At 53.2% G+C, this 27,028-nt stretch overlaps 1 protein-coding gene across 2 annotated transcripts; it reads left to right on the top strand.

Annotated features, from left to right (window-relative positions):
- Positions 1–320: 320 nt before the first annotated feature.
- F8 (coagulation factor VIII) lies at positions 321–25,561 on the top strand. 2 transcript variants are annotated; one of them, XM_058032734.1, is made up of 27 exons: positions 321–404; positions 524–700; positions 4,931–5,055; positions 5,398–5,520; positions 5,944–6,156; positions 6,690–6,761; positions 7,168–7,278; positions 9,135–9,356; positions 9,624–9,858; positions 10,246–10,420; positions 11,367–11,460; positions 12,134–12,345; positions 12,653–12,803; positions 12,940–13,149; positions 14,345–16,682; positions 17,384–17,549; positions 18,338–18,535; positions 19,179–19,407; positions 19,494–19,676; positions 19,861–19,977; positions 21,196–21,267; positions 21,971–22,056; positions 22,523–22,678; positions 23,443–23,587; positions 24,459–24,607; positions 24,874–25,050; positions 25,265–25,561. In XM_058032734.1, exons 2-27 carry the CDS (start codon positions 549–551, stop codon positions 25,418–25,420), a joined length of 6,267 nt encoding a protein of 2,088 aa, XP_057888717.1. In that variant the 5' UTR covers positions 321–404; positions 524–548; the 3' UTR covers positions 25,421–25,561. The 2 variants fall into 2 exon arrangements, with proteins under 2 accessions (XP_057888717.1, XP_057888718.1); XM_058032735.1 differs by lacking the exons at positions 321–404; positions 524–700; positions 4,931–5,055; ... (9 more) ...; positions 12,653–12,803; positions 12,940–13,149 and having other exon boundaries at positions 16,007–16,682; positions 17,396–17,549.
- The last annotated feature ends 1,467 nt before the right edge of the window (positions 25,562–27,028 follow it).

Consider the following 27,028-nt stretch of genomic DNA (forward strand, 5'->3'; position numbering starts at 1 on the left):
ACTCCCCCCCATGTGGCTTGAGGCAAGGTTGTGTGGCCACACCGTCACTGTTGGGCATCCCAGAGACAGGGATAAGTCACGTGTGTACATCTGCATCCCTGGCAACCTGCTCTCCTTCTCTAGAGGTGACACAGAAGGTGAGACCAGGCAAAGACCACACCTAAATTCTGCTGCCTCTGCAACCCTCCCTTTCCTCCTCTTGCTTCCAGCCAGGAGCCAGGACACGGAGCCAGCGGAACTCACCGCTGTGCTTGCCCTCCCTTTCCTTTTGTTTTTTCCTCTCCTCCTGCCACTGCCAGAGGAAGAGCAGGAGAGTCCACCAGTCACACGCTGGTCACTCTTTGCACAAACCTGCTCAAGCCATTCCCCTCCTGACATCTTTGAGAAACACTTCAGTGCTCCGAGTGAGTCTGTGGGTGCTGCCTTTCATCATCATCTCCGGTGGATTACAACAGCTGGATGAGCAGATAAAGGCTTTTCTCTTCTTTTTCTCATTCCTTCCTCTTCACTTTTCCTCCTGAAGTCAGAGCAGTTCCCAGCCAGGAGGCATGGTGCTGGTGGGAGCCCTGTGCAGCCTCCTGCTCCTGTGCCTGGTTGAGGAGGGCACCAGCGAAGTGAGAAGATACTACATAGCTGCAGTGGAAACCAGCTGGGACTACACACACAGCGACCTGCTGCCCGTGCTGCAAGCGCCTGCAGGGTAAAGCTCTTCCTTTTGCACTCCTGGAGCCCTGCCCTGGGTGCTCTCCCACCCTGGCATGTGGCACTGTGAGCTGGGCTCCAGGCAGGCGGGACATGGGGGTAACCTGGCAGGGTGGGTGCAGGGAGCTGCTGGGAAGGGGTGGTGTGATGGGGAGTCACTGAGTGCAACCCCCAGTGAGGGACAGGTGGAATGGAGAGAGAAAGATGCAAACCTGCTCTGCATCACTGTTCTGCACTGGTTTATCTTATTGCCATTTGCCTAGGAGCCTTTAAAGTCTGTGCTAGGGCCACAAGCTGATTCTCCAGCATGTGCTTGCTTTTCTGCTCTGCATCCTGGGGGCTTTGGGGAAGTGTGAGGGGAGATGGGCACCTGTGACTCCTGGGCACTGCAGGGGAAGGTTGGCTGTGACCCCTGACATAACTCTGAGCAGCAAAGGCTTTCCACTGTGTCTGCCCCCGGTAAAACCCAGCTTTAGTTATCCATATCTTTGTGTACATTACCTTGCTGGGGCTGAAATTTTTCCTCAAGGAAATGAAAGTAATTTGTAGCATTTGAGCAAAGCATGGTATTCATGCACAATGGTAAGGAGGAGGAAGGCATGGTGGTTTTGCTGTGTACTTTGAAGTAGGAAGGAAAAATGGGAGTTGCATTGCTCAGGCATCAGGATGGTGCTGTCTGAAGGCACAGCTGGCTTGGACATGCACGGCTGTGAATGTTCTGAGGTTGGCATGGAGGATGGAGCTGGATGGCTACACCCCTGTGGGTCAAGGTGTGCCCATTCCCTCTGCCCTGGTTCCATATCCCCTTCCCCAGACACTGCTGAGGGAGGATCAGCCCATGAGCCCATCTCAGACCCACAGTGGCCTGAGCAGTGAGGAGCTGTGGTCAGGCACTGAGAGCCAGGCTCTAGGGATGACCCAGGTCAGGCTGACTAGCTGCTGTACTCACTGCATCCTAGTTATGTTGTTTTTTCCCCTTTTGATTACTTCAGTAGGAAAATTGCATCCAGCACCCCCGTTTTCCTGATCCCCCTGCCCTGCTTTCACTGGTGCTGCTCTCAGATCCATTAGGCTGTGCTTGGGGTGATGGCTTCCCTCACACTTAATTTAGCCCTGTGGCTTTCCATTTCAGCACTGGCTCTATGATGCACTCAGGCACTATTCCTGACCCTGGAGTGACTCAGGGACCTGACCCTGCCTGTGGATGAGTGTGACATTGGCAGGCACTGTGAGGCCACCTGTCCTTCTCTAAATTGGGGGAAAATAACACTGGCTGCTGTCTCAGAGGGACTTGCTGGTGTGCTGCAGCCTGGAGAGGCAGAGAGCTCCTGGGCAGTGCAGCTCTGGGGAAGTTGATGGGAGCCAGGGCTTGCTCCTCATGGCTGTTCCCAGCTGCATGGTGGTGCCTTTTCCCTGGCCCTGCTACAGAGGAGGGCACAGGGAAACAGCCAGGCTGGATGTCAGGGGCGTGCAGGAGGGAGCCAGGAAAGTGTAGTGGGCAGGCAGAGCTGCCCCTGGAGCTGGGCTGTCCCTGAGCTGTGTCAGTGCTTCCTTCTGCCCCACACCTCAGTGTGCCAGCATCTCAGGGCAGCTCCAAAGGGGCATCTCCAGCCAGGACCCCCAAACCCCCTGTATGTGTCCAGGGATTTCTCTAGCATGTTTGTAGAAAGCTCTGTCAAATTAATGGGCTGTAACATGCCAGAGCTGCTCACACCTTCCCCATTATTTCAGTTTCTCTTCCTCCCAAGCACAACCCCACCACAGGGCCAGAACCAGGACCAGCACATCCTGCAGTGGCTCCAGGGCTCTCAGCTCAGACACAGGGCTGGTGGACACGTAGCAGCAGCTCATGTCTGAGTGTTTTGGCAGTGCAGGATGTCTCCCAGCTCCAAGAGATGAACAGATAGAGTGGCTAACAATGCTGATCCAAAGTGCCAGAAACTTATCGGCCTGCCTCAGCTCCAGCTGCCCCTGGGGAAGGAAGTTCACGGGGACCCCAGTCACAGAGGACTGGCCAGAAGAACTCTGATCAGACATCCCTGGGCTGAACCCGCCTGCTTGTCTCCTGTGGGCTCTGCTCTGCCAGGACTGGGACCCAGCACTGAGCCCTGCTGTCACTAAGAGCCCTCCCAGCCATGCCCCTGCATGCCAGCAGAATCCCCCTGGCTCCAGAGGCTTTCTGCCTTGTTTTCTGCAGAATTAGCAGGACCAGACCATCATATCTCAGAGCTGCATTCTCAAATTTGTGCTTTCTGGGAGCTAGAGATTAAGGCACAGCTTCCTGAGAGTGGACAGCTGAGTGTCAGCAGCCCTGAGCTCAGCTACCTCCCAGTGTGGGGACAGAGTGGGGAGCAAAGCTGGGGCAGGACCCCACTGCCAGCAAGCCAGGAATGAGATATGGGTGCCTGTGGGGTTATAGGAGCCTGTGGGTGCCTGTGGGGTTACAGGGACTGGGTACCTGTGGGGTTATAGGAGCCTGTGGGGTGCCTGTGAGTTATAGGATATGGGTGCTTGTGGGGTTATAGGAGCTGTGGGTCCCTGTGGGGTTACAGGAGCCTGTGGGGTTACAGAAGCTGGGTCCCTGTGGGGTTACAGGAGCTGTGTACCTGTGGGGTTATAGGATATGGGTGCCTGTGGGGTTATTATAGGAGCTGGGTGCCTGTGGGGTGCCTGTGGGCTTATAGATGCTGGGTACCTTTGGAGTTACAGGAGCTGGGTGCCTGTGGGTTTATAGGGGCTGGGTGCTTGTGGGGTGCCTGTGGGTTATAGGATATGGGTGCCTGTGGGGTTACAGGAGCCTTTGGGGTTATAGAATATGGGTGCCTGTGGGGTTATTAAAGGGGCTGGGTGCCTGTGGGGTTATAGGAGCCTGTGGGGTTACAGGAGCTATGGGTCCCTGTGGGGTTACAGGAGCTGGGTGCCTGTGGGGTTATAGGAGCCTGTGGGGTGCCTGTGGACTTATAGAGGCTGGGTACCTTTGGGGTTACAGGAGCTGGGTGCTTGTGGGGTGCCTGTGGGTTATAGGATATAGGTGCCTGTGGGGTTACAGGAGCTGTGGGTGCCTGTGGGGTTACAGGAGCCTTTGGGGTTATAGAATATGGGTGCCTGTGGGGTTATAGGAGTCTGTGGGGTTATAGGGCTGGATGCCTGTGGGGTTTTCGTGGGCTCCCGTCCTGCTCTGCCCCTGAGAAGAGGGGACCCTGCTCTCTCCACAGCACCCTCCAGCTGCAGGTGGCTTCCAGCCAGTGCTGTGGGGGTGAGTGTGCACTGCCTTTCCTAAATTTGAGTCACTCTGTCTCCTTCCTCTTCCGCTTGAGGAAGAGCTGCAAAGGGAAACGCTGCTGGAATGAAGGCTTAGTCAGAGCAGGACAGCAAACCTTCCCTGCTTCTTAAGTGGGGAGAAAACACCACCTGGCTTTAGCTCCAAACAAAACAAGGCTGGAAAGGTCTGTCTGGTTACTGGAAATGGTCTTAGTCCTGAGGCTGATAAGCCAGCTTCTGAAATCCTTGAAGAAATTCATGCCTTTGTTATCCTGATAAACAGGCTGGATTCCTTCTGGAAAATGAATTTGTTAAGCTTCTTACAGATAGAAAGTGGCCAGCAGAGATAAGTGGGGTGTGAAATGCATTCAAGGCTCTTTTATCTTTCTGCTCTGAAGTGTAAATCCCATTTTGTCCAGAAAAGAAACAAATGTGGGGACATTGCTCAGACACAAAGCAAACTGCCACCACCTGCCAGCAGCCAGTCTCTTTCCTGGGGGGAGCTGGGGAGGATGTGAGTTACACTGATGTGATCTGATTGCCACACCTGAAGGTGCTGGGGTTGGGGCTGGGGGGGCTGCAGGGCAGAGGTCGCCATGGCACTGCCAGGGCTCTGTCTCTGCTGCCAAGGAACCCTGAAACCGGACAAGGCATGAGGCAGGAGAGGGGCAGCAATGCCTGCTGCTGTGCCCTGCCACAGCTGCATCTGGCTCTGGCCTTGTGTCTTCTTCCATCGTGACTAACACCACAACACTAATCACTGTCCTGCTGGCATCTGTATGCTGAGCAAAACATTCCAGATCATACCTGGGAGCTGTCAGGAAACCCAGAGGACACAGCAGGGTGAGCCATCCCTGGGGATTGCAAGCGAGCTGTGGGAAGGGAAGGAAGGGGATGGATGTTGGATGTTGCCCATGCATGGATGGGTCTGTGCAATCAGCTTTCCTTGGCTTCCTTCTTCCTGCAGCATTTTGGGGCATGCAGGCCCACGTCCCCCCACAGCTGGTGTCCCTCCCCAGTACAGGAAAGCTGTTTTTGTGGAGTACCCTGATGGCTCATTCACACAGCCCAAGCTGAAGCCAGCCTGGATGGGTAAGAAGCACCTGCAGGGTGGGGAGCTCCAGCAATCCTTGACAGCCACCAAACTCATCCTGGGCTGGGTGCTGGCTGCTCTTCAGCCAGGAGCAGAACAGCTGGGTGGATCTGGGTATGGCAGAGCTCCTGGGGGTGCAGGGGCCTTGCTGGGTGGATCTGGGTATGGCAGAGCTCCTGGGGGTGCAGGGGCCCTGCTGGAGCTGATGCAGCTGATGCTGCCCTGCTGCACGAGGGACAAACACTGACTGTGCTTGTGGAAAGTCAGGACCCTTTGGGGCTGCTGGCAGGGTGTGAGCTGCCTGATTCCAGCTGCCTGACCTTATTGTCTTGTCCTTTCAGGCCTCCTGGGCCCCACCATCCGAGCAGAAGTCCATGACACAGTGGTCATCACCTTTAAGAACCTGGCCTCCCGCCCCTACAGCCTCCATGCTGTCGGGGTGTCCTACTGGAAAGCATCAGAAGGTGAGCTGGCAGCACCAGGGGCTGCAAGTCCTTGTGTGGCACCTCCTGCCAGGTGTGCATCCCTCCCTCAGCCTGCCATTCATGTCCCTCTGCAAGGACAGATGGCCACAGAAGTGGCCTGGCTTGGGGAGCAACGTGACCATGCCCAGCCCAGAAATGAGCTGAGCAAACAGTGAGAGCAAACCTGGATCTGGTATAGAGGCAATACACAGATTAAATTGAAGGCTGGATGCTTAGGGCAAGGCAGACTGTGCTGTCCAGCCTCAGGGCAGGTGCACAGCCCAACATGTGAGTCTGGCACAGCTCTGTCACAGCCCTGAGCCCTGTCACTGCCCTGGGAGGGAGAGGGGCTGTGCTCTGGCTGGGAGGAAGGTGTGCTGGGGATGAACCTTCAGTGACATCTGGCCATTTCTTTGGTTTTAGGAGCAGGGTATGAGGATGAGACCAGCCAGCCAGAGAAGGAGGGGGACAGGGTGGATCCTGGGAAGACACACACCTATGTCTGGGAAATCCAGGAGAACCAGGGCCCTACAGATGACGACTCCGCGTGCCTGACCCACTCCTACTCCTCCAACACCAACGGTGTGAAGGACATCAACTCTGGCTTGATTGGAGCCCTGCTCGTGTGCCGACCTGGTAAGGACAGCACAAGGTGGGGACAGACCACATGCAGCCTTTAATAAAAGCAGAATAATCACAGGTGCCTTCCTGAGGCTGAGCAGGACAGTGGAGTCAGTGAGCTATGCTCAATGAAAGTGCTGCTGGGGTTCAGAATTGAAATCCTGACAGCACAAGGTGCAAGAAGATGTGACTGGAGTAAGATTTGTCATCTCTGGCTGAGACATATCCTGGAGGTGGTTGTCCAGACCTGGAAATGACTGGGCACTGTCTGCAGGCTCCAGTGACTCACCAGGAGCAGCTTCTCCACTGAGCAAAGGTCTAAGGGGAGGCACCACAAATTGACCTCTTGATGCCTTCTGGGGGCAGCTGACTCTCAACCATGGACTTTTGGGGACTGCAAGACTGGAAGCAGGGCTGTTGCAATTTGAGACATGACAAAAGCAAACCACAGCCTGGCCTTGGTTTACCAGCTCTTGAAGAGCACAGAGGGAATTCCCTGGCTGGTTCTTGCTGACCTTTAAAGAAATCCATCTCATTGCATCTTGCAGGGACCCTGGCCAGTGATGGGAATGAGAGCCTGCAGAAAGAGTTTGTGCTGCTTTTCGCAGTGTTTGATGAAGGTAAGTGCTGGCTGAGTGGTGTCAGGCATTCAGCAGGGTCTGGGGCATCTGCTTTGCCATGTGTGTTCAATTAATGTGAGCACAGCTTCTCAAGGGTTTATGCCTGTCCAGGCCCCCCAGCCAGTGTGCTGCTGGTGCAGTACTGCCCCTCCTTCTCTTCCCCAGGTTTAGGGAGCTTGCAGCCCCCCAGCTCTGCCATGCCATGCCCTGGCCCTGCTCCCACCACACAGGTTAAGAGGGGATTCATTCCCTGTCACGTGTAGTGACATCCCCACACCCATGCAGAGCCTTGGCCAGGTGTGCTGTGCATTCCCACAGGCACCACACATCTGAGCTCCCTGAGAAGGTTTATTTTGCTTTGAAATGCTCCCAAGTGAAAGATGACTGCACCCTCCTCTCTCCACAGGGAAAAGCTGGTACTCTGAGCAGGGTTCTGTCCCAGCAGCTGCTCAGCCCCAGGCTCACAACAGGACAGAGCTGCACACCATCAATGGCTACGTCAATGGCTCACTGCCTGGTGAGTCCTGCTGGGACAGGCACAGGGCTGGGGGGCTTGGGACGTGCTGGGAGCACAGCTGGAGCCAGGTCTGTAACCCTGAGGTAGCTTGGGAAAGGATGCAGGAAAAGAGATCAACAGTTTCCAGGTGATGGATCTGTTAGGCTGTGTCCACCTCAGAGAGGGTCTTATCTTTCACTCCTTGATCTGCCTTTCCCATTACAGCAGGGCAGGAGCTGTTTGCTGCTGTCTGTGCTGCCAAGAGCAGCTGATTTCCTTGGAGCTCTCCAGGAATAATGCTGGAAGCAGAGTTTTAACTTTTGTAGCCCTGTGGACAAGGCTGGAGGTAGCATTTAGCTGTCATTAAATCACCTCCATAGGATTTTGGGAATAGAGCCATGGAATAATTTAGGTTGGAAAAGACCCTTAAGATCATCAAGTCCAAGAGTAAACTTAACACTGCCAAGTCTGCCACTGAACCATGTCACAGAGTGTCCCATATACAAGTCCTGGGCAGCCTGTTCCAGTGTTTGACAACCCTTTCAGTGAAGAAATTTTTCCCAGTGTCTGACATCAACTTCCCTGGTGCAGCTAAAGTGACAAGGTCTTCTCTCAGACTCTCTTCTTCAGAAGAGCAAAAGAAAAGGCTGGGTTTGATCTCAGTGGACACAAAAGTTGCTGCTTTCTGGTGTTCTCCTGGGAAAAGATACAGAGCTGCCTCAGAGTGAGGAATCTCCAAGACAAACTGGGAAACACTATCAGGAGAGTCATTATCACCAGCAGCTTTGGTGAACCACATCCTAAAACCTCCCACTGGGGCCTGGCCTGGCCATTCTCCAGCAAAAAAAAAGCACAAGTCCCCTAAATTCCCTGTCCTGATGGGTTCATAGAGGTCAAGAGCTGAGGAAGCCTCATGGTCAAACACCATCTCTGCACAGTGGGTTTTCCCTGGAGAAGTTATCCACCTCCACTCAGCATCCCCCTCCCTGGATGCAGGACCTGGCCTGAGAGGTGTCTGATGGAGAGCTGGAAATGGAGAGCTGGAAATGGAGAGCTGAGGGCCTCAGGATGGAACCTCCACCCAGTTTCCTCCAGGCCCTTGGGATCTGTTCCAGTCACCTCTGCACTCTGCCAAAAGCGAGTATTTGACTTGGTTTGGCTTGAGCGTCCATGAACTTGTTATTCACTTCCCTGCTAGATTACAGAGCCCTTCAGCACACGTCAGTTTCTCCCCAGGAAAGTATTTTTACAACGCAGTCAAGTTCTTTCCCATTTCCTAAGCACACTGAGCTCTTTGAGTGGCTCTGAGGAAGGAATTTTCCCCAGCACTCAAATAATCCTGGTGACTCCTCTCTGCCATTTGTGGTATTTCAGCTACTGCTGAGGTTGTGCTGGAGCCCTGCTCCAAATGCAATGTTTTAGTATCAGGTTTGCCAGTGCTGTGATCAGACAAATGACTCTCCTGTCCAGTGCCCAATTTCCCTATTTACAGAGTCAAGGAGCACATCTCTCTCTTTACCACTGCATCCCACTGTGAGCTCCTACCAGCAACCCCCCAAAGTCCCCCAGACCCTAAATCTAGTCTTGCCTCAGGGGGATGATGTGACAAGTGCCTCTGTTTTGCTCAGTTCACATTCATGGGTGATTTCTCCAGCCTGAAGCCAGCACAGGAGCAGGGGACTCTACCAGACTCTACTCTACTCTACTCTACCCTACTCTACTCTACTCTACTCTACTCTACTCTACTCTACTCTACTCTACTCTACTCTACTCTACTCTATGTCAGACTCTGAGTGTATGACACCAAGAGTGGGGACAAGGGCTGGGCACAGTGGGCACAGTGGTGACTCCTGGCTGCTGTCCTTGTCCCCTGGCAGGTCTCACACTGTGCCTCAAGAAGCAGGTCCACTGGCATGTGATCGGGCTGGGCTCTGGGCCAGAAGTCCACTCCATCTTCTTTGAAGGCCACACATTCCTGGTGAGGAGCCACCGCCTCAGCAGCCTGGAAATCTCCCCTGCCACCTATCTCACAGCCCAGACCACGCCGGGAACAGCTGGCTGGTTTCGGATGTTCTGCCAGATACTGTCCCATCAGCAAGGTATCCTTATTTTCCAAGAGCTGGGGGGAAGAGCAGGTCAGGGGATGGCCTGGGCTCAGGGTTCTGTGCAGTGCTGCAGCTCCAGGCCCCTCCTGCTCCCTGGTGTTACATCCACCTGCAGCCTGGCCATACCAGATGGCAAGGGTGGATCCAGGTTGGCCCATTTGATGGGAAAAATAGTGGAGAAATTTCCAGGCAGGGCTTGGGTGGGTGCCTGCCTGTATTGGCACAGCAGTGTGACCCTTTCTTCTGGCTGTCTGACCCCAGTTGGCATGGAGGCCTTTGTGAAGGTGGAGGAGTGTCCTGAGGAGCGGCTGCTGAAGACAGGGAAGCAGTTAAAGGAGCCAGAGGACCTGGATTATCCTGAGGAAGATGAGCAAACTTACCACGTGATCCAAGTACGCTCTTTTGCCAAGGACAGGCCCATGACCTGGCCTTACTACATTGCAGCTGAGGAGGTGGACTGGGACTATGCCCCTGTGAAGCCAGCATCTCTGGACAGGTGAGAGCAGGCATGTGTGCTCACGAGGCTCCTCCTCAAGGCAGCCCTGCCAGCTCTTCCCCTTTTCCCCAGAAATTGTTTTTCATTCTGCCCAACCTGGACAGTTTTGTTCTTTATTGACACTAACAGTTTGGCAGGACAAGAATGGTTTTGGAGAGGCCATGGGAAGGCAGCACCTGGCTTTGCTCCATTTTACCAAATGCACTGCAGAGACATTTCTTCATGGCATTTGTCTCTCTGTCACCAAGGCCTCTGGAATCAGTCCCTTCTGAGCAGACAACAACTCCTGGTGACCTTCTCAGCCACCTGCCAGGTCATTGGATGATGGAAGGTCCTGCTCTGTTTCTGACATGTGGCCATTTGCTCTCTCTCTGCCTTTGCCTGCAGCAACATGGCAAGCCTGTACCTGGAGCCTGGCCCACAGAGGGTGGGCTCAAGGTATAAGAAGGTGGTGTTTGTGGAGTATGAGGATGCAACCTTCAGGAAGCGCAAGGTGTCCAGCCAGCAGGACAAGGGAATCCTGGGGCCTGTCATCAAGGGGGAGGTGGGAGATCAGCTTAAGGTAAGAGAAACGCAGTTTACCACTGTAAGGGGAAATTTCAGATGATGCTGTTCCTACTAATAGCTCTTTGCTTGTGGCAGAGGACTGACTTTAGTCATTCAGGTGCTCTCTCCTGTTTGGCAATGCCCAAAGTTCACTGGAAAGGCAGGTGGTACTGGCAGCTTATGGTAAATACTGTCAGTAAGATGCACAGGATATGGCCCAGTCCCTCTGATTTGACTTCTTTGCAGGTGTCTTAGGAACTGTGTGAGTTCATACACGACCCATGACATCCAGCACCTTCCTCTGAGGCAGGAGTGTCCTCTTATCCTCTGCTCTTCTCCATCTGTTTGCTGTTACCTCACAGCACTGGGGACTGTCACTTTTGTCTCCCAAAGTGCCTCTCCTGACCACTTGACTTGTTGCAGCTGGGAGGAATGGGATGGTTTCCAGCAGCTTCACATTTCTGCTCCCTCCCTGGGGTTCCCTGTGCAGTTGTGGGCATGTGACAGAGCTATTTAGAGAAATAAAGGAAGGGCTGCATGCAGTGAAGTGGGGAGCACTCTAAAGCTCTTGATTGCTGTGCATACTTAATGTCCTGGTCCTCTGGGGCCTGGATTGATGGCCCTCTTCTGACTCATGTGTAAAGTAAGACTAAGGACAGCAACTTTCTCTTAAATAAATCTGATATTTTCATGCCCTCCTTACAACAGACACCTCCCAGAACAATGGACAGTATAGGCTCATTACAGAGAAATTGTGGTTTCTTGTATTCTTTGTGATCTCAGACATGTCTGGGTCCCTCCTGTTGATCACTGGCAGGTTGCTAACCCCTGGGCAGTGCTGTCCAGTGTCTCCCTCTCTGCAAGGACACTGAGAGCAGCTTCAAGGTCTTACAGTGATCAGAAAACACCAAACACCAGAAAACAGTGAAAAAAACCATTCCTGCTTCCTGTCCTCATTTCAGATCGTGTTCAGGAATCTAGCCAGCCGACCCTACAACATCTACCCTCATGGCCTCACCAGCGTCAGGCCCTACTATCCCATGAGACGCTCACCAGGTAAGGCAGGCCATGGAACTGGGGATATCACCTGGCCACTGCCATTTTTCTGGGCCAGGAGAGTTTCCTGAAGCTGGTTGTCCATTCATTCAAGCACCTGAGCTCTACAATTCCAGGGATTATGGTGATTCTGGGTTCATGTTCCCATTGGTGCCGTGTAACTCTGTCTTTAAGGAGGGCTTTAATGATGACTGGGAGAAGGGAGCTGGGACCACATTAATTGGTCCATCCTGGAGGCCTCCACTTTCTGACAATGCAGGGACCATCCTGCTGATCCTGCCTGTGTTTGCAGTTTATTTACAGCCCCCATTCCCTGGGCTCCCTCTGACCTGCATTTGTGGGGTGTGATTTAGATTCACTGTGATTTAGTTCACTGTGATTTAGATTCTCCCTCTTGCAGCTTTGTGGTTTTTGCTCTGGGCTTGTTTTTCCCTCCAGGTTTCATTCCCAGAACTGCTTTCACCCCTTGTCATTGGTTATCCACCAAGCTCCCAGGACCATGACTTGTGCAGGGCCATCCCACATCCCACCAGGATCCTGGGATGGGCATGAGTGGTTCCCTCTGCACCTCGTGTGGTCAGGAAACCTTTCTGAGCTCTTTTACAAAGTGGGATCACCCCTTGCAGGAGCAGCCCAGACATAACTGGTCTGCTCTTGGGTTGTGTGTTGCCAGAGAAGGATGTGAAGGATATTGCCATTGCCCCTGGGAAGTCCTTCACCTACAGCTGGAGTCTCACCACTGAGGATGGCCCAACGGAGGCAGATCCTCGCTGCCTCACCCGTTTCTACTACAGCTCCATCAACCCCGTCAGGGACACTGCCTCAGGCCTCATTGGGCCCCTCCTCATCTGCTCCAAGAAGTCCATGGATCAGAGGGGGAATCAGGTGGGTCTTTCCTTTGTTGCCTCAACTTCTAGGCTGAAAGGCTGGAATAACTGTGGTGGGTGAAATATTTAAGTAAACCCAAATTTGTCTGTTCTGTTATCTTCAACAGTCAGTTGTTGAAGAAACCAGGACAGTCCTACCAGCAGTCCTAATTCCTCTGCCTGCTGTCTCTTCCCAAAATCTGCACCCTAACTCCTGTGAAATAGCAGTAAACTTCTCCATCACCCAATCTGAGACCTGACAGCTACACTGGGCACCAGGGGTGCTCTGATCAGACCAGGAATAATTTCTTCCCTCTCTTTTCCAGATAATGTCAGACAACATGAAGTTGGTGCTGTTTTCAGTCTTTGATGAGAACCACAGCTGGTACCTGGAGGAGAACATCAAGAGGTTTTGCTCTGATGCAGCCCATGTGGACACCCAGGACCCCCAGTTTTATGCCTCCAATGTGATGCACAGTGAGTACTCAGCCCTGCAAAGCCCCCACAGACACAGGCTCATCCCTGCCCCAGGGAGTGAGCAGGGGATGCACAGCAGCTCAGCAGCCATGGAGGGAATTTGGTCTTGAAATGTTTCACCCCTGCCCTCTTCCAGCTATTAATGGCTTTGTATTTGACAACCTGCAAACAAAACTCTGCCTGAACGACGTTGTGTACTGGTATGTCCTGAGTGTTGGGGCCCAAACAGATTTCCTCTCCATCTTCTTCTCTGGAAACACCTTCAAGCACAACATGGTCTTTGAGGACGTGCTCACTCTTTTCCCGTTTTCTGGAGAAACAGTCATCATGAGCTTGGAAAAGCCAGGTTAGTGACATGGGCTATTCTGCCAACCATGGGCTTGGCATCCCAGCAGAGGTCAGGGAGCACCAGCCAGATCTCTGATTGGTGCCCAATTCCCTTTGACAGCTCTGAGAGCAAAGGGATCCACAGCCTGCTAGAACAGCAAAGTGAAAGGCAGTGATTGAACCTTTCAAAGCTTAAATCAAAGAAATTGAATTATGGTATTTTACTTAATTAGTAGGGTGTGTTAAGGTCACACATGCTGCCAAACCAGTAGCTGGCTGCAGTAACGTGAGCCTGGTGGACATTTGCAATCTTGGCTCCAAGCGTGGAGGTCAAGGGGAGTGCTGTCCCTGCTGTGGGTGCAGCTGCTGGCCATGCCATTTATCTCCACACTTCTGCAAGGACACAAACCACAGCCACAGAGAAGTCAGAGAAAAGATTTGCTTCAGAGTTCAGATACATTTCCCCCCACTCAGCACTTTTCTCTTAGAGCTGTCAAACCATTTCCTCCTCCCAGAGGAGACACAGGATTTACCATGTGGTTGCAACACTGATATGAAGGTCACGAGCACTGCAGCCCGAGCCAAGCCGTCAGGGTTTGCAGACACCCCAGGAAGCTTTCTACAGCCCAGCCAAGCCTCACATCCGTTTGAGCTCAGATTCCTGGGCTTCCTCAGAAGCAGAGCAGCAGCTCAGCCGGCAGCAGGTGGCAGCTCTCTCCAGCAGCAGAGCCCAGAAATCACACATCTCACCCTCCCTGCTGGGAGCAAACACACTGCCTGGGCATGTGAGAGAGATGCAGCCTTCCGTTTCCTTCTCCTTCAGTGGGAGAGCTGTGCTGACTGTCTTTGGGAGAGAGGGGTGTTTGACAGCACCAGGATGTCTTTGGGGGTGGGTTATGGTGGCTGCTGCTGCTGGGGGCTCCGTGGGTTCTCACTGCATTAGCTGCTCTCACCAAGCTGGGCTTGGGCCCTCACAGTGTGGAGCTCACTAAGCTCTGCCAGCCCTGCTGGTGGTGCTTGTAAGGCTCTCATGTTGCCAGAACACCGTGGGTCTGGCTGTAAGACACTCTAGGGACTATGAGAGCATGGAATCACTACCAGAGGCTGCCTGAAAATACAGATTGCAGTAGCAAGGGAGCAGCATGGGAATGGCATCTCTTCCAATTTCCCACTGAAGTGGGCTGATGGTGTCCTCTTGGCCTCTCTTGAGACAGGTGTGTGGACGCTGGGGTGCCTAAATCCTGATTTCAGGGACCGAGGGATGCATGCCAAGTTCACGGTGTCGCAGTGCCAGAATGAGCAGTACACTGATGAGGAAGATTATGTGTATTCTGATGGGGAGGAGGTGGCCTTTGAATTCCAGCCCAGGGGCTTCTCTAAAAGAAAGAAGTCATGTGTGAATGAGCAACTGAACAACATCACCTCTTCCAGAAATGAGATAGAGAAGACAAGATTGTGCCTGACAGAACATGGGGCCCTCCAGAGCAATGGCAAGATTTCTGATCCCTCTTCCAATGGCATATCAACATTTTTAGAAACATTGCCAAATCCAAATGATATTTCCATGTCTTCTCTGCCAGACACGAGCTATGACCCAGTGTCCTATGAGTCCTTCCTGGAAGATGAAGAATTGTCAAAAATCACCAGCCAGGATGAAGGGTTTGGAGCAGTCCCTCGTGGAGAACACGTGGCGAGTGTCAGTGGAAGGGTCCATGGTACTGTAAGCTCAGAAGAAGATCAGCAATGGCTGCACCATGTCACAGCAGCTCCAGGAGAGGCTCCAGAGCTGCAGGAGCCAGTAAAAGGAATGACAGTCCAGTCTGGTGGTAGGATAGAGAACCTGGAAGCAGAGCCTCAAAAGACAGCTACTCATGCAACAAGCTTGTGGGACTCCTTTGCTTATGCTGCTGGCAAAGCCCTTCTTCAGGAGAACAGGAGTTCAATTCACCAGAATGATCTGGAGCACAACCTGGCACTTCAAGATGTGTCTTCACCAGGAAAAGAGGACAAGCTGCTAAAAAGGGCTGATAAAATGTCCTTTAACCTGTATGACTCAGGGGAGGCAATCAGTACAGGCCTGTCTTTAAGTATTTATCACAACTCTTCCTCTACACTGAACAATCCTTCTGCACCTCCAGATGAGACAGAAGATAATAGAACTTCTCATGCTGTGGTTCACAGTCACACCATAGAAAGCAATTATTCATCAAATGACCTAGATGCTAGGCTGGAAAAAAGCCCTCACAAAGTGGTTTCACAAGGCTTTTATGAAACTTTTGAAGAGCAAAATGTTTCTTTGTCAGACAAACCTGTACCAGGAGAAACCTTCACAGATGAGAGCAACCCCTTGCCTGTGAAAAGTGGCACAGAAAAGGCCAGTGGACTTGCCCAAGGCCTTCCAGACACCACCTTTGCAGACAGCAATGACCTTGAGCCACCCGGCTATGTAATGACAGAAGAGAGGGATGAAGTAGTTTTGAAAGAAGTGTTTCAGGATGCTAAGGAATTAGCAGAGCTGGACAGTATTGCTCTTTCTGAATCGAACATTGTGACCAACGACACCAAGCCATTCCCAAATGGCTTCTTAAGGAGCCCTGAGCAGTTTCTGAGGCACAGAGTTGCAGCCAGAAGCCCTGACTGGAGACCTAAACAAGGCAGGTCACTGGAGAGCAGAGGTTTGGGTCTTCCCAACACCAGCAGCAGGGACGGGGCTCAGCGCAGCAGACGCTCCCTGCCCTCATGGGGAGCACTGGGGACAGGACCTGCAGGGGCAGAGAGCAGCTCAGGAAGGCAGAGCACAGCTGAGGCTGCACACCTGGCCTCAAACTGGGACCCAGGCTCCCCAGGGGCTGTGGTGAACATGGGGGACGTGCACAGCCCAGCTGTGGCAGAGCTGCAGCCAGGCAGAGCTGCAGTGTGGGGGGCTCCTGGGAGAGAGCAAGCTCAGGGGAGAAGCCACATGGAGGAGGAGACAAACTCTGTGGAGCAGCTGGGTCAGTCCAGTCCTGAGCCTCAGCAGCCCAAGGCCAATGCCACAGACGACCATGTGCCTGGGAGAATGTCTGGGCAAAGCACAGAAGGAACATCTCTGAAATCAGCCACCAGACAGAACTGTTCACTGTCTCCAAGTCGTCCCTCTCTCAACAACAGCACCAAAAAGTCAACAGAGTATGTGCAAGACACTCCTCATGGATGTCAGGTGCTCGGCAGGGAAGATGTGCTCAGAGAAATAGGGAACAGAGAGGGCCAGGGCCTAGGAGAGCCCAAGGAGGATGGGGAAAGCAACAGCACAGCTGGGGAGAGGAGCCACATCCCAGGACACAGGGAGGAACCGGCCCTGAACAATGGGACACATTCCAGCCCCTCAGAGACTGCCAAGACAGACTATGATGAGTACAGCACAGAGCAGACCATGGAGGACTTTGACATGTATGGGGAAGTGGAGCATGACCCACGCTCCTTCCAGGGGGAGATGAGGCAGTACTTCATTGCAGCAGTGGAGGTGATGTGGGAGTACGGGGACCAGAGACCCCAGCACTTCCTAAAAGCAAGGTAAGTGTGATTGTCCTGCAGGCATTCCTCCTGCACTGCATGGCATGGCACGATGTGTCACAGACATCTTTTATGAAAAATCCTTTCCGTAAGATTTTTTCCTCCTGAGAAGCTGAGAGGCCTCAAATACAAAATGTAAACAATGATTATCTGCTGCTGTGGAATGCAACAAGTAGATCTGTGATTAATGTCATAGAGTTGTTTCTAATTAATGGCCAATCACAGTCAGCTGGCTTGGACTCTCTGTCTGAGACAAAAGCTTTTGTTATCATCCCTTCTTTTCTATTCTTAGCTAACCTTCTGATGAAATCCTTTCTTCTATTCTTTTAGTATAGTTTTAATGTAATATATATGATAAAATAATAAATCAAGCCTTCTGAAACATGGAGTCAGATCCTCATCTCTTCCCTCTTCCTCAGACCCCTGTGAACACTGTCACAATGGTGCATGAGATGGCATGTCCTGGCAGGCAGGATCTCAGTTCTGTACCAGTACAACCCAGCCAAGCAGCCCAGGGGAAGGATGCTCCCAGCATCTCCCCTCTCCCCAGGGGCATTTAAACCTCCAGAAACTTTGAGCTTCCTTGCAAGGAAGGGTCAGGGATGCTCTGGCTCTGTATCCCCCTGGCCTGTGACAACCCTGCCATGGCTGTCCTCACTGTGGGACAGTGTCACCCGACTGAGCTGACTGTCACCCTGCAGGGACCCCCGGAGGAGCAGGGGGAAGCACTCCTGGCAGTACCGCAAGGTGGTTTTCCGAGAGTACCTGGATGAGTCCTTCACGCAGCCGGTGCAGCGCAGGGAGCTGGATGAGCACCTGGGCATCCTCGGGCCCTACATCAGGGCAGAAGTTCAGGATGTCATCATGGTGAGTAGAAAGTTCCCATTTCCTATAAAACCATAAATCTCCCTGTTGTTGTTGTTGGAGTTCAGCCAGAGGGAGTGCTGCTCTGCAGTGCCCATGGGTTAACCTTCAGGGCTTGGGGACAGGAGCTGCCCTGCTGGCATGTGAATGGCACCAGACTGGGACTCAGAGGGACCTCAGTGGCTGGAGGAGTGGGTCAGCAGGAACTTCAGAGTGTACAGAAGCAAATCCCTGGAGCTGAGACGGACGCAACCCCTGCAACAGCATGGACTGATCAGCTGCTGGGCTCCATGGGGAGCCTTTGGGTGAAGGGATGCAAAAAGGGTAGTGAGCTAAGCAGGGCTCAGTGCAGCTCTTTTAGGTGCTCTGTATGAGGGCAGGCTTGAGTTTCCCACACTACCACAGCTCCTTCAACACCTACCTCAGAAGAAACTGAAAGGCTCAGGACTTGTGTCCCTGGAGAAATTGCCCTGTTTTCATGGAAATCTTCACCAGGACAGATGCAGCACCTTTGGGCTCCAGAGACAGGAGTGTAGCTGACCTTACTTCCATTGAGCAGGCAAAGGGCCTCATCCTGCTGACATGAGCACAGGATGTGCTTTCCACCAGAGACTGCAGTGCACAGCTACAGCTTGTGGTTCAGCAGGGGCTGGCCACTGCATGGAGACCAGCTGGAGGCCTGGCAACCAGGGACATCCTTCCCACCAGCTGGCTGGACCCACCACCAGGGCCCAGAGCACTGTCAGCATTGCTCCCTCACACATTGCACTGCTCTCCTCCCTCTGGTGCAGGTGACGTTCAAGAACCTGGCATCACGGCCCTTCTCCTTCCACTCCACACTGACAGCCTATGAGGGCACAGCACAGCAGGGTGAGGTGGTGCAGCCTGGTGGCCAGCAGAAATACACCTGGAAAGTGCTGCCCCAGATGGCACCAACCACGCAGGAGTTCGACTGCAAGGCCTGGGCTTACTTCTCCAACGTGGACCTGGTAGGTGGGAGTCTCCATGGGGCATCCCAGGAAGGGGAGGAGGGCAGAACGCCTGGGTCCTCCTGGGAGGTCAAGGAATTTCCTATGGGGCTGTGCTGAAAGCAGCCTGGGGCTGTGTAGATTCTCAGGTGTCTAATACAATGATGAATACATGCTGGTGCTCTTCTCTCCTCTTTCTCTTCCTCTTCCTCTTTTCTCTTCTCTTCTCTTCTCTTCTCTTCTCTTCTCTTCTCTTCTCTTCTCTTCTCTTCTCTTCTCTTCTCTTCTCTTCTCTTCTCTTCTCTTCTCTTCTCTTCTCATTGGGTTTTCACCCCTTTATCCAATTATTCCAGCTTATGAGACTTACAAGAAACCAGCATTCCTGCAGTTCCTTACCCCCATGCCAAATCTTCCTGAATTTGGCCCCAGGACCCAACATAGTAGGGACTGTTGGACAGACAGACACCACGTCTCTTGAAAGCACATGCAAATACTTGCTGCTCAGCCTTTCTTAGCTCGGTGAACCCAACAAATGAATCCCTCCAGAGAGGGAGCCAGGCCAGGGATGCAGATGGGTTCAGAGCTTTCCTCTCTGCTGTCTCTTGCTGGTGTCAGTGCCTCCCCCAGCTCAGAGGCAGCCCCTCATTCCCTGGCTCCCTGGCAGGAGAAGGATCTGCACTCAGGCCTCATCGGGCCGCTGATCATCTGCAACCATGGGGTGCTGAGCTACGTTTCCAGGAGGCAGCTGGCTGTGCAGGAGTTCTCCCTGCTCTTCACCATCTTTGACGAGACCAAGAGCTGGTACTTCCCAGAGAACGTGGCCAGGAACTGCCGCCCTCCCTGCCGGCTCCAGCAGGACAGCCCTGACTTCAGGAGAAACCATTCCTTCCACGGTGAGGCTCCCTGCCCTTTCCATCCCACAGTACCAGGATGGGAATGCCCCAGAGCCTTGAGCCCCTCTGACTGCTGCCTTTCCCAGCCATCAATGGCTATGTGAGTGACACCCTGCCTGGGCTGGTGATGGCCCAGCAGCAACGGGTCCGATGGCACCTCCTGAACATGGGCAGCACTGAGGACATCCACTCTGTTCACTTCCACGGGCAGCTCTTCAACGTCAGGACCGGCCAGGAGTATCGCATGGGAGTCTACAACCTTTATCCTGGTGAGAGGCAGCGCCGTGCACCCCCTCTGCCACGCCTTGTGCCCCCAGGAAGTTTCTGTGGGGGAATACCACAGATGGGGAGTGGATCTGGACTGTTCTGTCCCTGTGCTTGCACAGCACTTGGCACAGTGTGTCCCATTACAGGCAGTAACTCCGCTCTGCTCTGCTCTCCATTCCTGGCCAGGTGTCTTTGGGACGGTGGAGATGTGGCCCTCACATGCTGGCATCTGGAGGGTGGAGTGCAAAGTGGGAGAGCACCAAGAATCTGGAATGAGTGCCCTCTTCCTCGTGTATGACCTGAGTGAGTGATTTTCTTGTGAGCACACACACACAGCCACAACCAGTGTGTATTTGAGCTTCCTCCCCCACATCTCTCAGCATTTCTCTTGGGGTTACCCAGGTGGGACCTTCTGTGTTTTCACTCTGAAGTAAAGTCACTACTTCAGCCCTTGCCAGCCTGCACAGCCCAGCAGAGAGCAGGGTCAGGGACACAGCTGGGAGGGTGAAGGCTGGGAGGCAGCTTCATTGGCCTGCAAATATTTACTGCAAGAGTTCTCATTCTCCAAATCTGAGAGTCCCTGGACCTTCCATAAAATGCACTTACCAAGGAAGTGCATGCACGGGCTGGTCCCTGCCTGTGCTGTCAGTAAGATACAGTGCCCAGCTGCCTAGCCATATATCAGGAGGTAAACTGAGGCACAGAGCAATGACAGGAGGCAGTGAGTGATGCTGCCTGACTGCACGTTGATCTGATAGAAATAGCTCCAAGAGCAACTGCAAAATCCACAGTAAACCTCTGATTCCACCCCAGAACAACATGTTTCTAACTCACCACAAGTAAGGACTGGGGAAGTGGTGTGGGAGAGTAGTATTTTATCACACTGTGACAGTCTCTCTCCTGTTTAGAAAAGAATATTAAATGTCAGCCAGAAAATGTTGCCATAAGTTAAAAATCCGCATAAGATTTCAAATTTGCATTTTCCCCAGGAGCATTTGACATGCAGTGGAGATGCCAAGGTGTGACAAGTCACTAATAATAATGGTTATTATAAGAGACTAACATCCCTGTGCTCAGAGACCAGAAGAGACACAGAGAGAGACAGGGGTGTCAGGTAGACTTTCCTTTAGCAGTGTGATATTTGTTTTCAAAAGGTGCTGCCTAGCAACAAAAAGGCCCAGGAGCAAGATGTGGGTATAAGGAAGAGACACTTGTCAGCCCTGCTGGGACATTAGATCATGGGAATGAGAGGTCATGGATTCAGGGAAAGGAGTTTGGCAAAAGGCTGCTGTGTCTGATGCTGGAAACTCTCTGCTCTTGACATGGGGGGTGTGAGCAAGAACTTCCAGCTATCCTAAAATCCAGGGATGGATGTGGAAGCCTCTGAAACCTATCCCCTGGTGTAAGAGAAATAGACCTGGGAGCTCCTGGAGGCTTGCAAACCTCCCTGAGCCTGAATGCTGCTACCCAGCCCAGACTTTTGCTGTCTAACCAACTGTGCCTGGTTTCTGTTCCCTGCAGACTGCCAGAATGCCCTGGGTATGGCCTCAGGTGGCATTGCAGACTCTCAGATCACGGCTTCAGGGCAGTATGGTGAGTAGCTGGAGGGCAGGGGGGCTCAGGGCAGCTGCAGCCAGCAGAACTCACTTGTTTGCCTGCCCAAGTTCTGCTGCACTGAGTCCCTGGTAGTGCAGTCCTTCCCCCATCCGTGCCCATGCCAGCATCCCAGTCAGGACCTGGAGCCTTCCCACACAGCTGGCCCATGGTGCCAGTGCTGTGCCACACTGTGTGCCACAGACATCTTTTATGAAAAATCCTTTCCTTAGGATTTTGCCTCCTGAGAAGCTGAGAGGCCTCAGGAGCAAAATGTAAACAATGGTTATCTGCTGCTGTGGAATGCAACAGGTGCATCTGGGATTGGCCCATGTTGGTTGTTTCTAATTAATGGCCAATCACAGTCAGCTGGTTCAGACAGAGAGTCCAAGCCACAAACCTTTGTTATCATTCCTTCTTTTTCTATCCTTAGCTAGCCTTCTGATGAAATCCTTTCTTCTAGTCTTTTAGTATAGTTTTAATACAATATATATAATAAAATAATAAATCAGCCTTCTGAAACACGGAGTCAGATCCTCGTCTCTTCCCTCACTCTCAGACCCCTGCGAACATGGTCACACCCTGTGTGTGGCTACTAAACCCCGGGGTGATGCTCAGGCCCAGTGCTGTGGGTGCACCTCTCACCAGCTGGGGCAGCAGCAGGGGCCAGCAGCACCCTTGTGTCTGTGCTCTCTCCTTGCAGGGCAGTGGGCTCCTCACCTGGCCAGGCTGCACAACAGCGGCTCCATCAACGCCTGGAGCACCGACCGCAGCAATGCCTGGATCCAGGTGAGAGGGGCTCCGTGTCTGAGGCACCTCTGGGGCATTGCAAGGCCATGCTCATGGATGGACAGTGCCTCTCCAGCTATAAACAGCTGTTCCTGCTGTTTCCTCTTCCCTCTGAGAGGGGAGCACTAAGATCCTAATGGCAGCTGCTCTGCTCAGGCTGCTGCTGGCCTGACCCCCATATCCATCCTCAGGGCAGCAGAGCAATCACTAAATGGTCCAGCTGCAGCACTGGATTGTGCAAAAATCTCCCCAAACCCAAGGCAGAACAGCTCACCTCTCCAAGCAGCTCTCCCCTGCTCACTCCCATCTGTTGGCTGACTTGTACTCTTATGAACAACTGGTTTAATTACTTTCATAACCAGTGCTCAATTATGTCAGGAGAAAGCAAGTTTTTGGGTTTTTGGGGCATTGCCTGAAGTTGGCTTGGGTTTTCCATCAGAAGTGAATCCCTGACTTTCATTCTCAGGTGGATCTTTTGCATCCCACCATTATTCACGGCATAAAAACCCAAGGGGCCAGACAAAAGTTCTCCAGCTTCTACATCTCCCAGTTTGTTGTGTTCTACAGCCTCGATGGGCGAAGGTGGAAGACCTACAAGGGGAATGCCACAAGCACACAGATGGTGAGGTCAAGAGTCTTGAGCAGAGTGCTGTCCCCAAATGGGGTGTCCTGGGGTGAGGAGGGCTGGGGAGCTCTGTCCACAAGGCAGAAACCTCCTGAGCCCCTGAGATTAGGGCAGCAACAGAGACCATTCAGTGCCAGGTGGCTGAATCACAGCTCTGCAAGGGACTTGCTGTCCCATCTGTCTGATTTTAAACTATCTGAGCTACCTCTTTCCACCATCCCAGGTGGCTGTGAGATCCACCTCTCAATGTTATGTTGTGTTTTACTTAGAGTTAGGCAAAAGATTCTACCTGAGTATCTTTTCTGACCTCAAAGGCAAATTTGCCTTTCTAAAAATATTGTGCAGGCACAGATGATTTGGAGAATCTACAGTCACTAGAAAAAACCCACAGCATAAATATGTAAAAGCTGATCAATCCACTGGGAGAGGAATAGCCAGAAAAGCCTCCATTGTGTGTACCATCTGTGGCTACAACTTTTCCCAGGTTCAAACATTTGAGGACTGACTTTTTTCCTTATTTTTCTCACCTTTGTTTGGCGAAAAATATAAAACCGAGTTAATTTGCACAGATCCAAAGTTTCTTCTTCTCCTTTTCTTTCTTAGTGGCCCACTCACACTTTAGCCTGAGGCTCACTTAAGATCATTTCCCTGAGTCGTCATTTTTGTGTGCCAGACATGAACGTTCTTCTCCCCAGTAATCCTCGTCCTGCCTATCTCTCTTTCCACTGGTGCAACAATCCTTTTCCTCCCTTTCCCTGCAGCTGTTCTTTGGGAACGTGGATGCCAGTGGAGTGAAAGAGAACCGCTTCAAGCCCCCGGTGGTAGCTCGGTACATCCGCATCCACCCCACCCACTACAACCTGCGGGCCACGCTGCGCATGGAGCTCCTGGGCTGCGACCTCAACAGTGCGTGTCCCCCTCACATCCCAGCCACCAGGGCTGCCCCCTGCTCTGCTCTGCCCTGCCCTGCCCTGCCCTGCCCTGCCCTGCCCTGCTGGGGTGCTGAGCCCCAGCTCCACCTGTGCCAGGACCCCCAGGCAATTATGGAGGAGGAAGGAGGGAGCTGGAGATGGCACTGAGGTGTTGAGGGAACAAAGCTGGAAAGTCTCATTGTGGTCTTAGAGATAAAAATACCAGAGGAAGAGCCAGCTCTCACCAGCTTTTTTACTGAAGCAAAGGAAACTTCCAGCAGCAGCTAAGCTGATAGATGGGGAGCTGCTGCCTCAGTCTGTGGGGGCAGAAAGCAAGCAGAGACAGATGCTGTTGGCTTTTAGTCTGGTTTTGCCAGTTGAAGGTGAGATGGCTCTGATCAACAGCGCAGCCTGGGGAAATGGTGCCCTGGGATCGTGTCTTTGGCTTTGCACACCTGCTCTGCAGCAGCTCAAAGCAGCAGTGGCTGTGCTGTCAGCCCATGCTCCAAACTTGCCAGCTGGCTCTGGAGCAGCTGTGCACAAGCACCCTTGATCACACAAATGCAGGGTGTCTCCCTGACAGGTATTCTTGTCCTCGCCCTGGAGACAGGTTCTCCTTATGTTTCCTTACACCAGAAATTCTTCACATTTCTCTTAGATAAAATCTCCAGGGAGAAAAGAAGGTGGGAGTAGTGAGGTCAGAGCAAGGCTGCACACAGGGGCCCCAAGCAATGCAGGGACCATGGCAATGCAGAATTAATAACCAGGGCAAAGCCACGCAGGGTAGCTGGAGCAGTGAGCAGGCAGAAGGCATCTCCATGGTGGGTCAGTTCTAGCCCCTGACAAGCATTGCCTCTCTCTTCCAGGCTGCTCCATGCCCTTAGGAATGGAGAACAGAGGGATCCCTGATGAGCACATCACTGCATCCTCCCACAGTGCCAACATCTTCTCCAGATGGACACCAGCCCTGGCCCGCCTGAACCTTCAGGGCAGGACCAATGCCTGGAGGCCACAGGTAGCCTGTGTGAGGAGATGGCAGGCAGCTGGGAGCCCAGCAGGGTCCCCAGGTCACTTCCCCTAGTGTGGGAAGAGTGTGCAGCCACATGCACCATGCAAGCTGCACACTCACTGCCACACTGATTTAGCACCCAGCAGCTCCGAGCAGATGCCTGGTAGGGCAAGTGAAGCAGAGGGAAGGGCAGGGCCAGCCTGGCTTCAGCTGCAATGAGTGTGTCTTCCTCATTGCTGCTGGAGGGTTGATGGCAGTCTGTCCTTCCCCAGAGCAACAGCCCCAGAGAGTGGCTGCAGGTGGACTTTGAAGTAACCAAGAAGGTGACTGCAATCATAACCCAAGGTGCCAAAGCTCTCTTCACCCAGATGTTTGTGAAGGAGTTTGCTGTCTCCATCAGCCAGGATGGCATGCACTGGAGCCCAGTCCTGCAAAATGGCAAGGAGAAGGTAGGCAGGGCTGCTCTGTGGCCAGAGCCCATGGCCACCCCCAGGGCAGCAAGCACAGCCCTTGGCAGCAAACATGCTCACAGGATTTCTCCAAGAGCAGTGAGCCAGGCTGTGCTTCTTCCTTCCTTAAAGCATGCCAAGGGATGTTTGTCTGGCTTGATCCTGTCCTCACTATGCCAGCCAAGTGCATCCCTGGTTTCTCTCTCCTCTCCAGATTTTCAAGGCAAACCAAGACCACCAGAGCACAGTGAGGAACAGCCTGGAGCCGCCTCTCTTTGCCCGCTATGTGAGGATACACCCCCGCCTGTGGCACAACCACATTGCCCTGCGAGTAGAGTTCCTTGGCTGCGACACTCAGCAGGAGTACTGATGGCTGCAGGGCCAGGAAGGGGCACTGCCAGCCCAAGGACACACATCCCACCAGGCACTGAGCCCTCCCCAGGACTGGAGCCATCCCTCCAGGGGCCTGGCTGCCCCTGCTGCTGGGGAAGGGCTGCAGAAGTGGCTGGGTCATTATCTGCCTTTTCCTGTGTCTGCCAGATGCCATATACTCAGATGTAATGGTGAAGAATTAAACAGTAATTTTCCAGTATCTCTCTGCACTTTCTCCTCTGCTTTAGCCTTGGACTCCCCAGGGACCCATTCAACATTACCAGCAGCTACAAATTAATTAGCCCCAGAGCTTCTCAGCCTCGTTTTGCACAAATTCTTGCTGTCCTGGGCACAGTCCTGGAGGAGGAAGAGCAAAGATAAGGATGGGGGTGGAGGCCCAGCTCCAGGCCCCAGTGTCCATTTCACAATCGGTGGGAATGGGAGGCTGGAGGGAGGCAGCTCTTGCTCAGCCTGACTCAGCACTGGGCTGTGGCCCTGCACTTCCCTTTGTCTCCTTTCCACAGTGCTGCTGCTGCTGTGGCTGGGTGCCATCACCCCTCTTTCTGTTGCTGCTTTGAGCAAGATATCCTTGCTCTCCACAGGAGTTCTGTGGCTCCCAGGGACCCTGGTAGATGAGTTGCCACCTTGACATGACCCCCAGCAAGGTGTGCCATGGGCCAGAGCCACCTTCCTGACACCTGTGGCTTTCCCCCTCCCTGGCACCCACCCTACACTGTGACAGAGGTTTCCCCTCCCAGGAATGATGATGAGCAGGGTGACACTGGCTCCTGCCTCATTCGTCTCATGGAGTGGGGACCTTCCAGAGCAACAGCCACCTCACAAGGGTGGGGAGAACCTGGAAGGCTGTGGGGAAGGCATGGGGGTCATCCTTGTTGGGCAAGTTGGCCTTGTTGGCACTTCTCCTCCAGCAGCTTGCCAGAACTTGTGCCATCCCACACCCAGGACAGTGAGTCCTCCATCTGTGATGGGGGAGCTGGGTGGCCCCACAAAGCCACTGGCAGCTGGTGTGGCAGGGAAAGCAGGGTTGTGAGGGGCTTTGGAGAATGGCAGGAGTCAGCTGGGTGCTGCCGCAGTGGGATAGGCACGATGGCTGCAGCACCCCAGTGATTGCCTTGTGAAATTCCAGGGTGCCCCATCAGAGCTGGGCAGTCTCTGCTGTCACCTGAGAACAGCTGTGCCACAGCGCAGGGGACAGCTGTGGTGATGAGGACACCAGGGCTGTGCCATGAGCAGGGTGGTTGTGAGAGGGGTGGCTGCTTTCAGGCACCCAGCTACTGCCTCCATCACTGCACTGGGCTGTGTGGTGCACAGAGATGTCCCCTCCATGGCCTGTGTCTGGAGGGAGCAGGGACACGTGCTGCTGACCACCCCAGTGGTGTGACCTGTCTGGGAACCCACCCCCAGGGGAGACCAGAAACTGGTGTTTCAAATAACAGCTTGAAAAAGCCTCAGGCACATTCCACACTGCTACACAGGGAGCCTTTGCTGTGGCCCTGGCAGTGATTACATTACAGCCCAAGCAGGAGATGCAATCACCCATTGGCTCAATTGCATTCTGGCCATAATCAGGCACAGAGGTGAGGAG

This window comes from Melospiza georgiana, chromosome 12 (assembly GCF_028018845.1).
Source record: "Melospiza georgiana isolate bMelGeo1 chromosome 12, bMelGeo1.pri, whole genome shotgun sequence".
NCBI lineage: Eukaryota > Metazoa > Chordata > Aves > Passeriformes > Passerellidae > Melospiza > Melospiza georgiana.

Bases quoted from the DNA above. Each gene is read 5' to 3' on its own strand.
- F8 (XM_058032734.1), top strand. From the start codon at position 549: ATGGTGCTGGTGGGAGCCCTGTGCAGCCTCCTGCTCCTGTGCCTGGTT. The intron at 23,588-24,458 runs GTGCGTGTCCCC...TCTCTCTTCCAG, and splicing joins CCTGGGCTGCGACCTCAACA to GCTGCTCCATGCCCTTAGGA. The intron at 24,608-24,873 runs GTAGCCTGTGTG...GTCCTTCCCCAG, and splicing joins CCAATGCCTGGAGGCCACAG to AGCAACAGCCCCAGAGAGTG.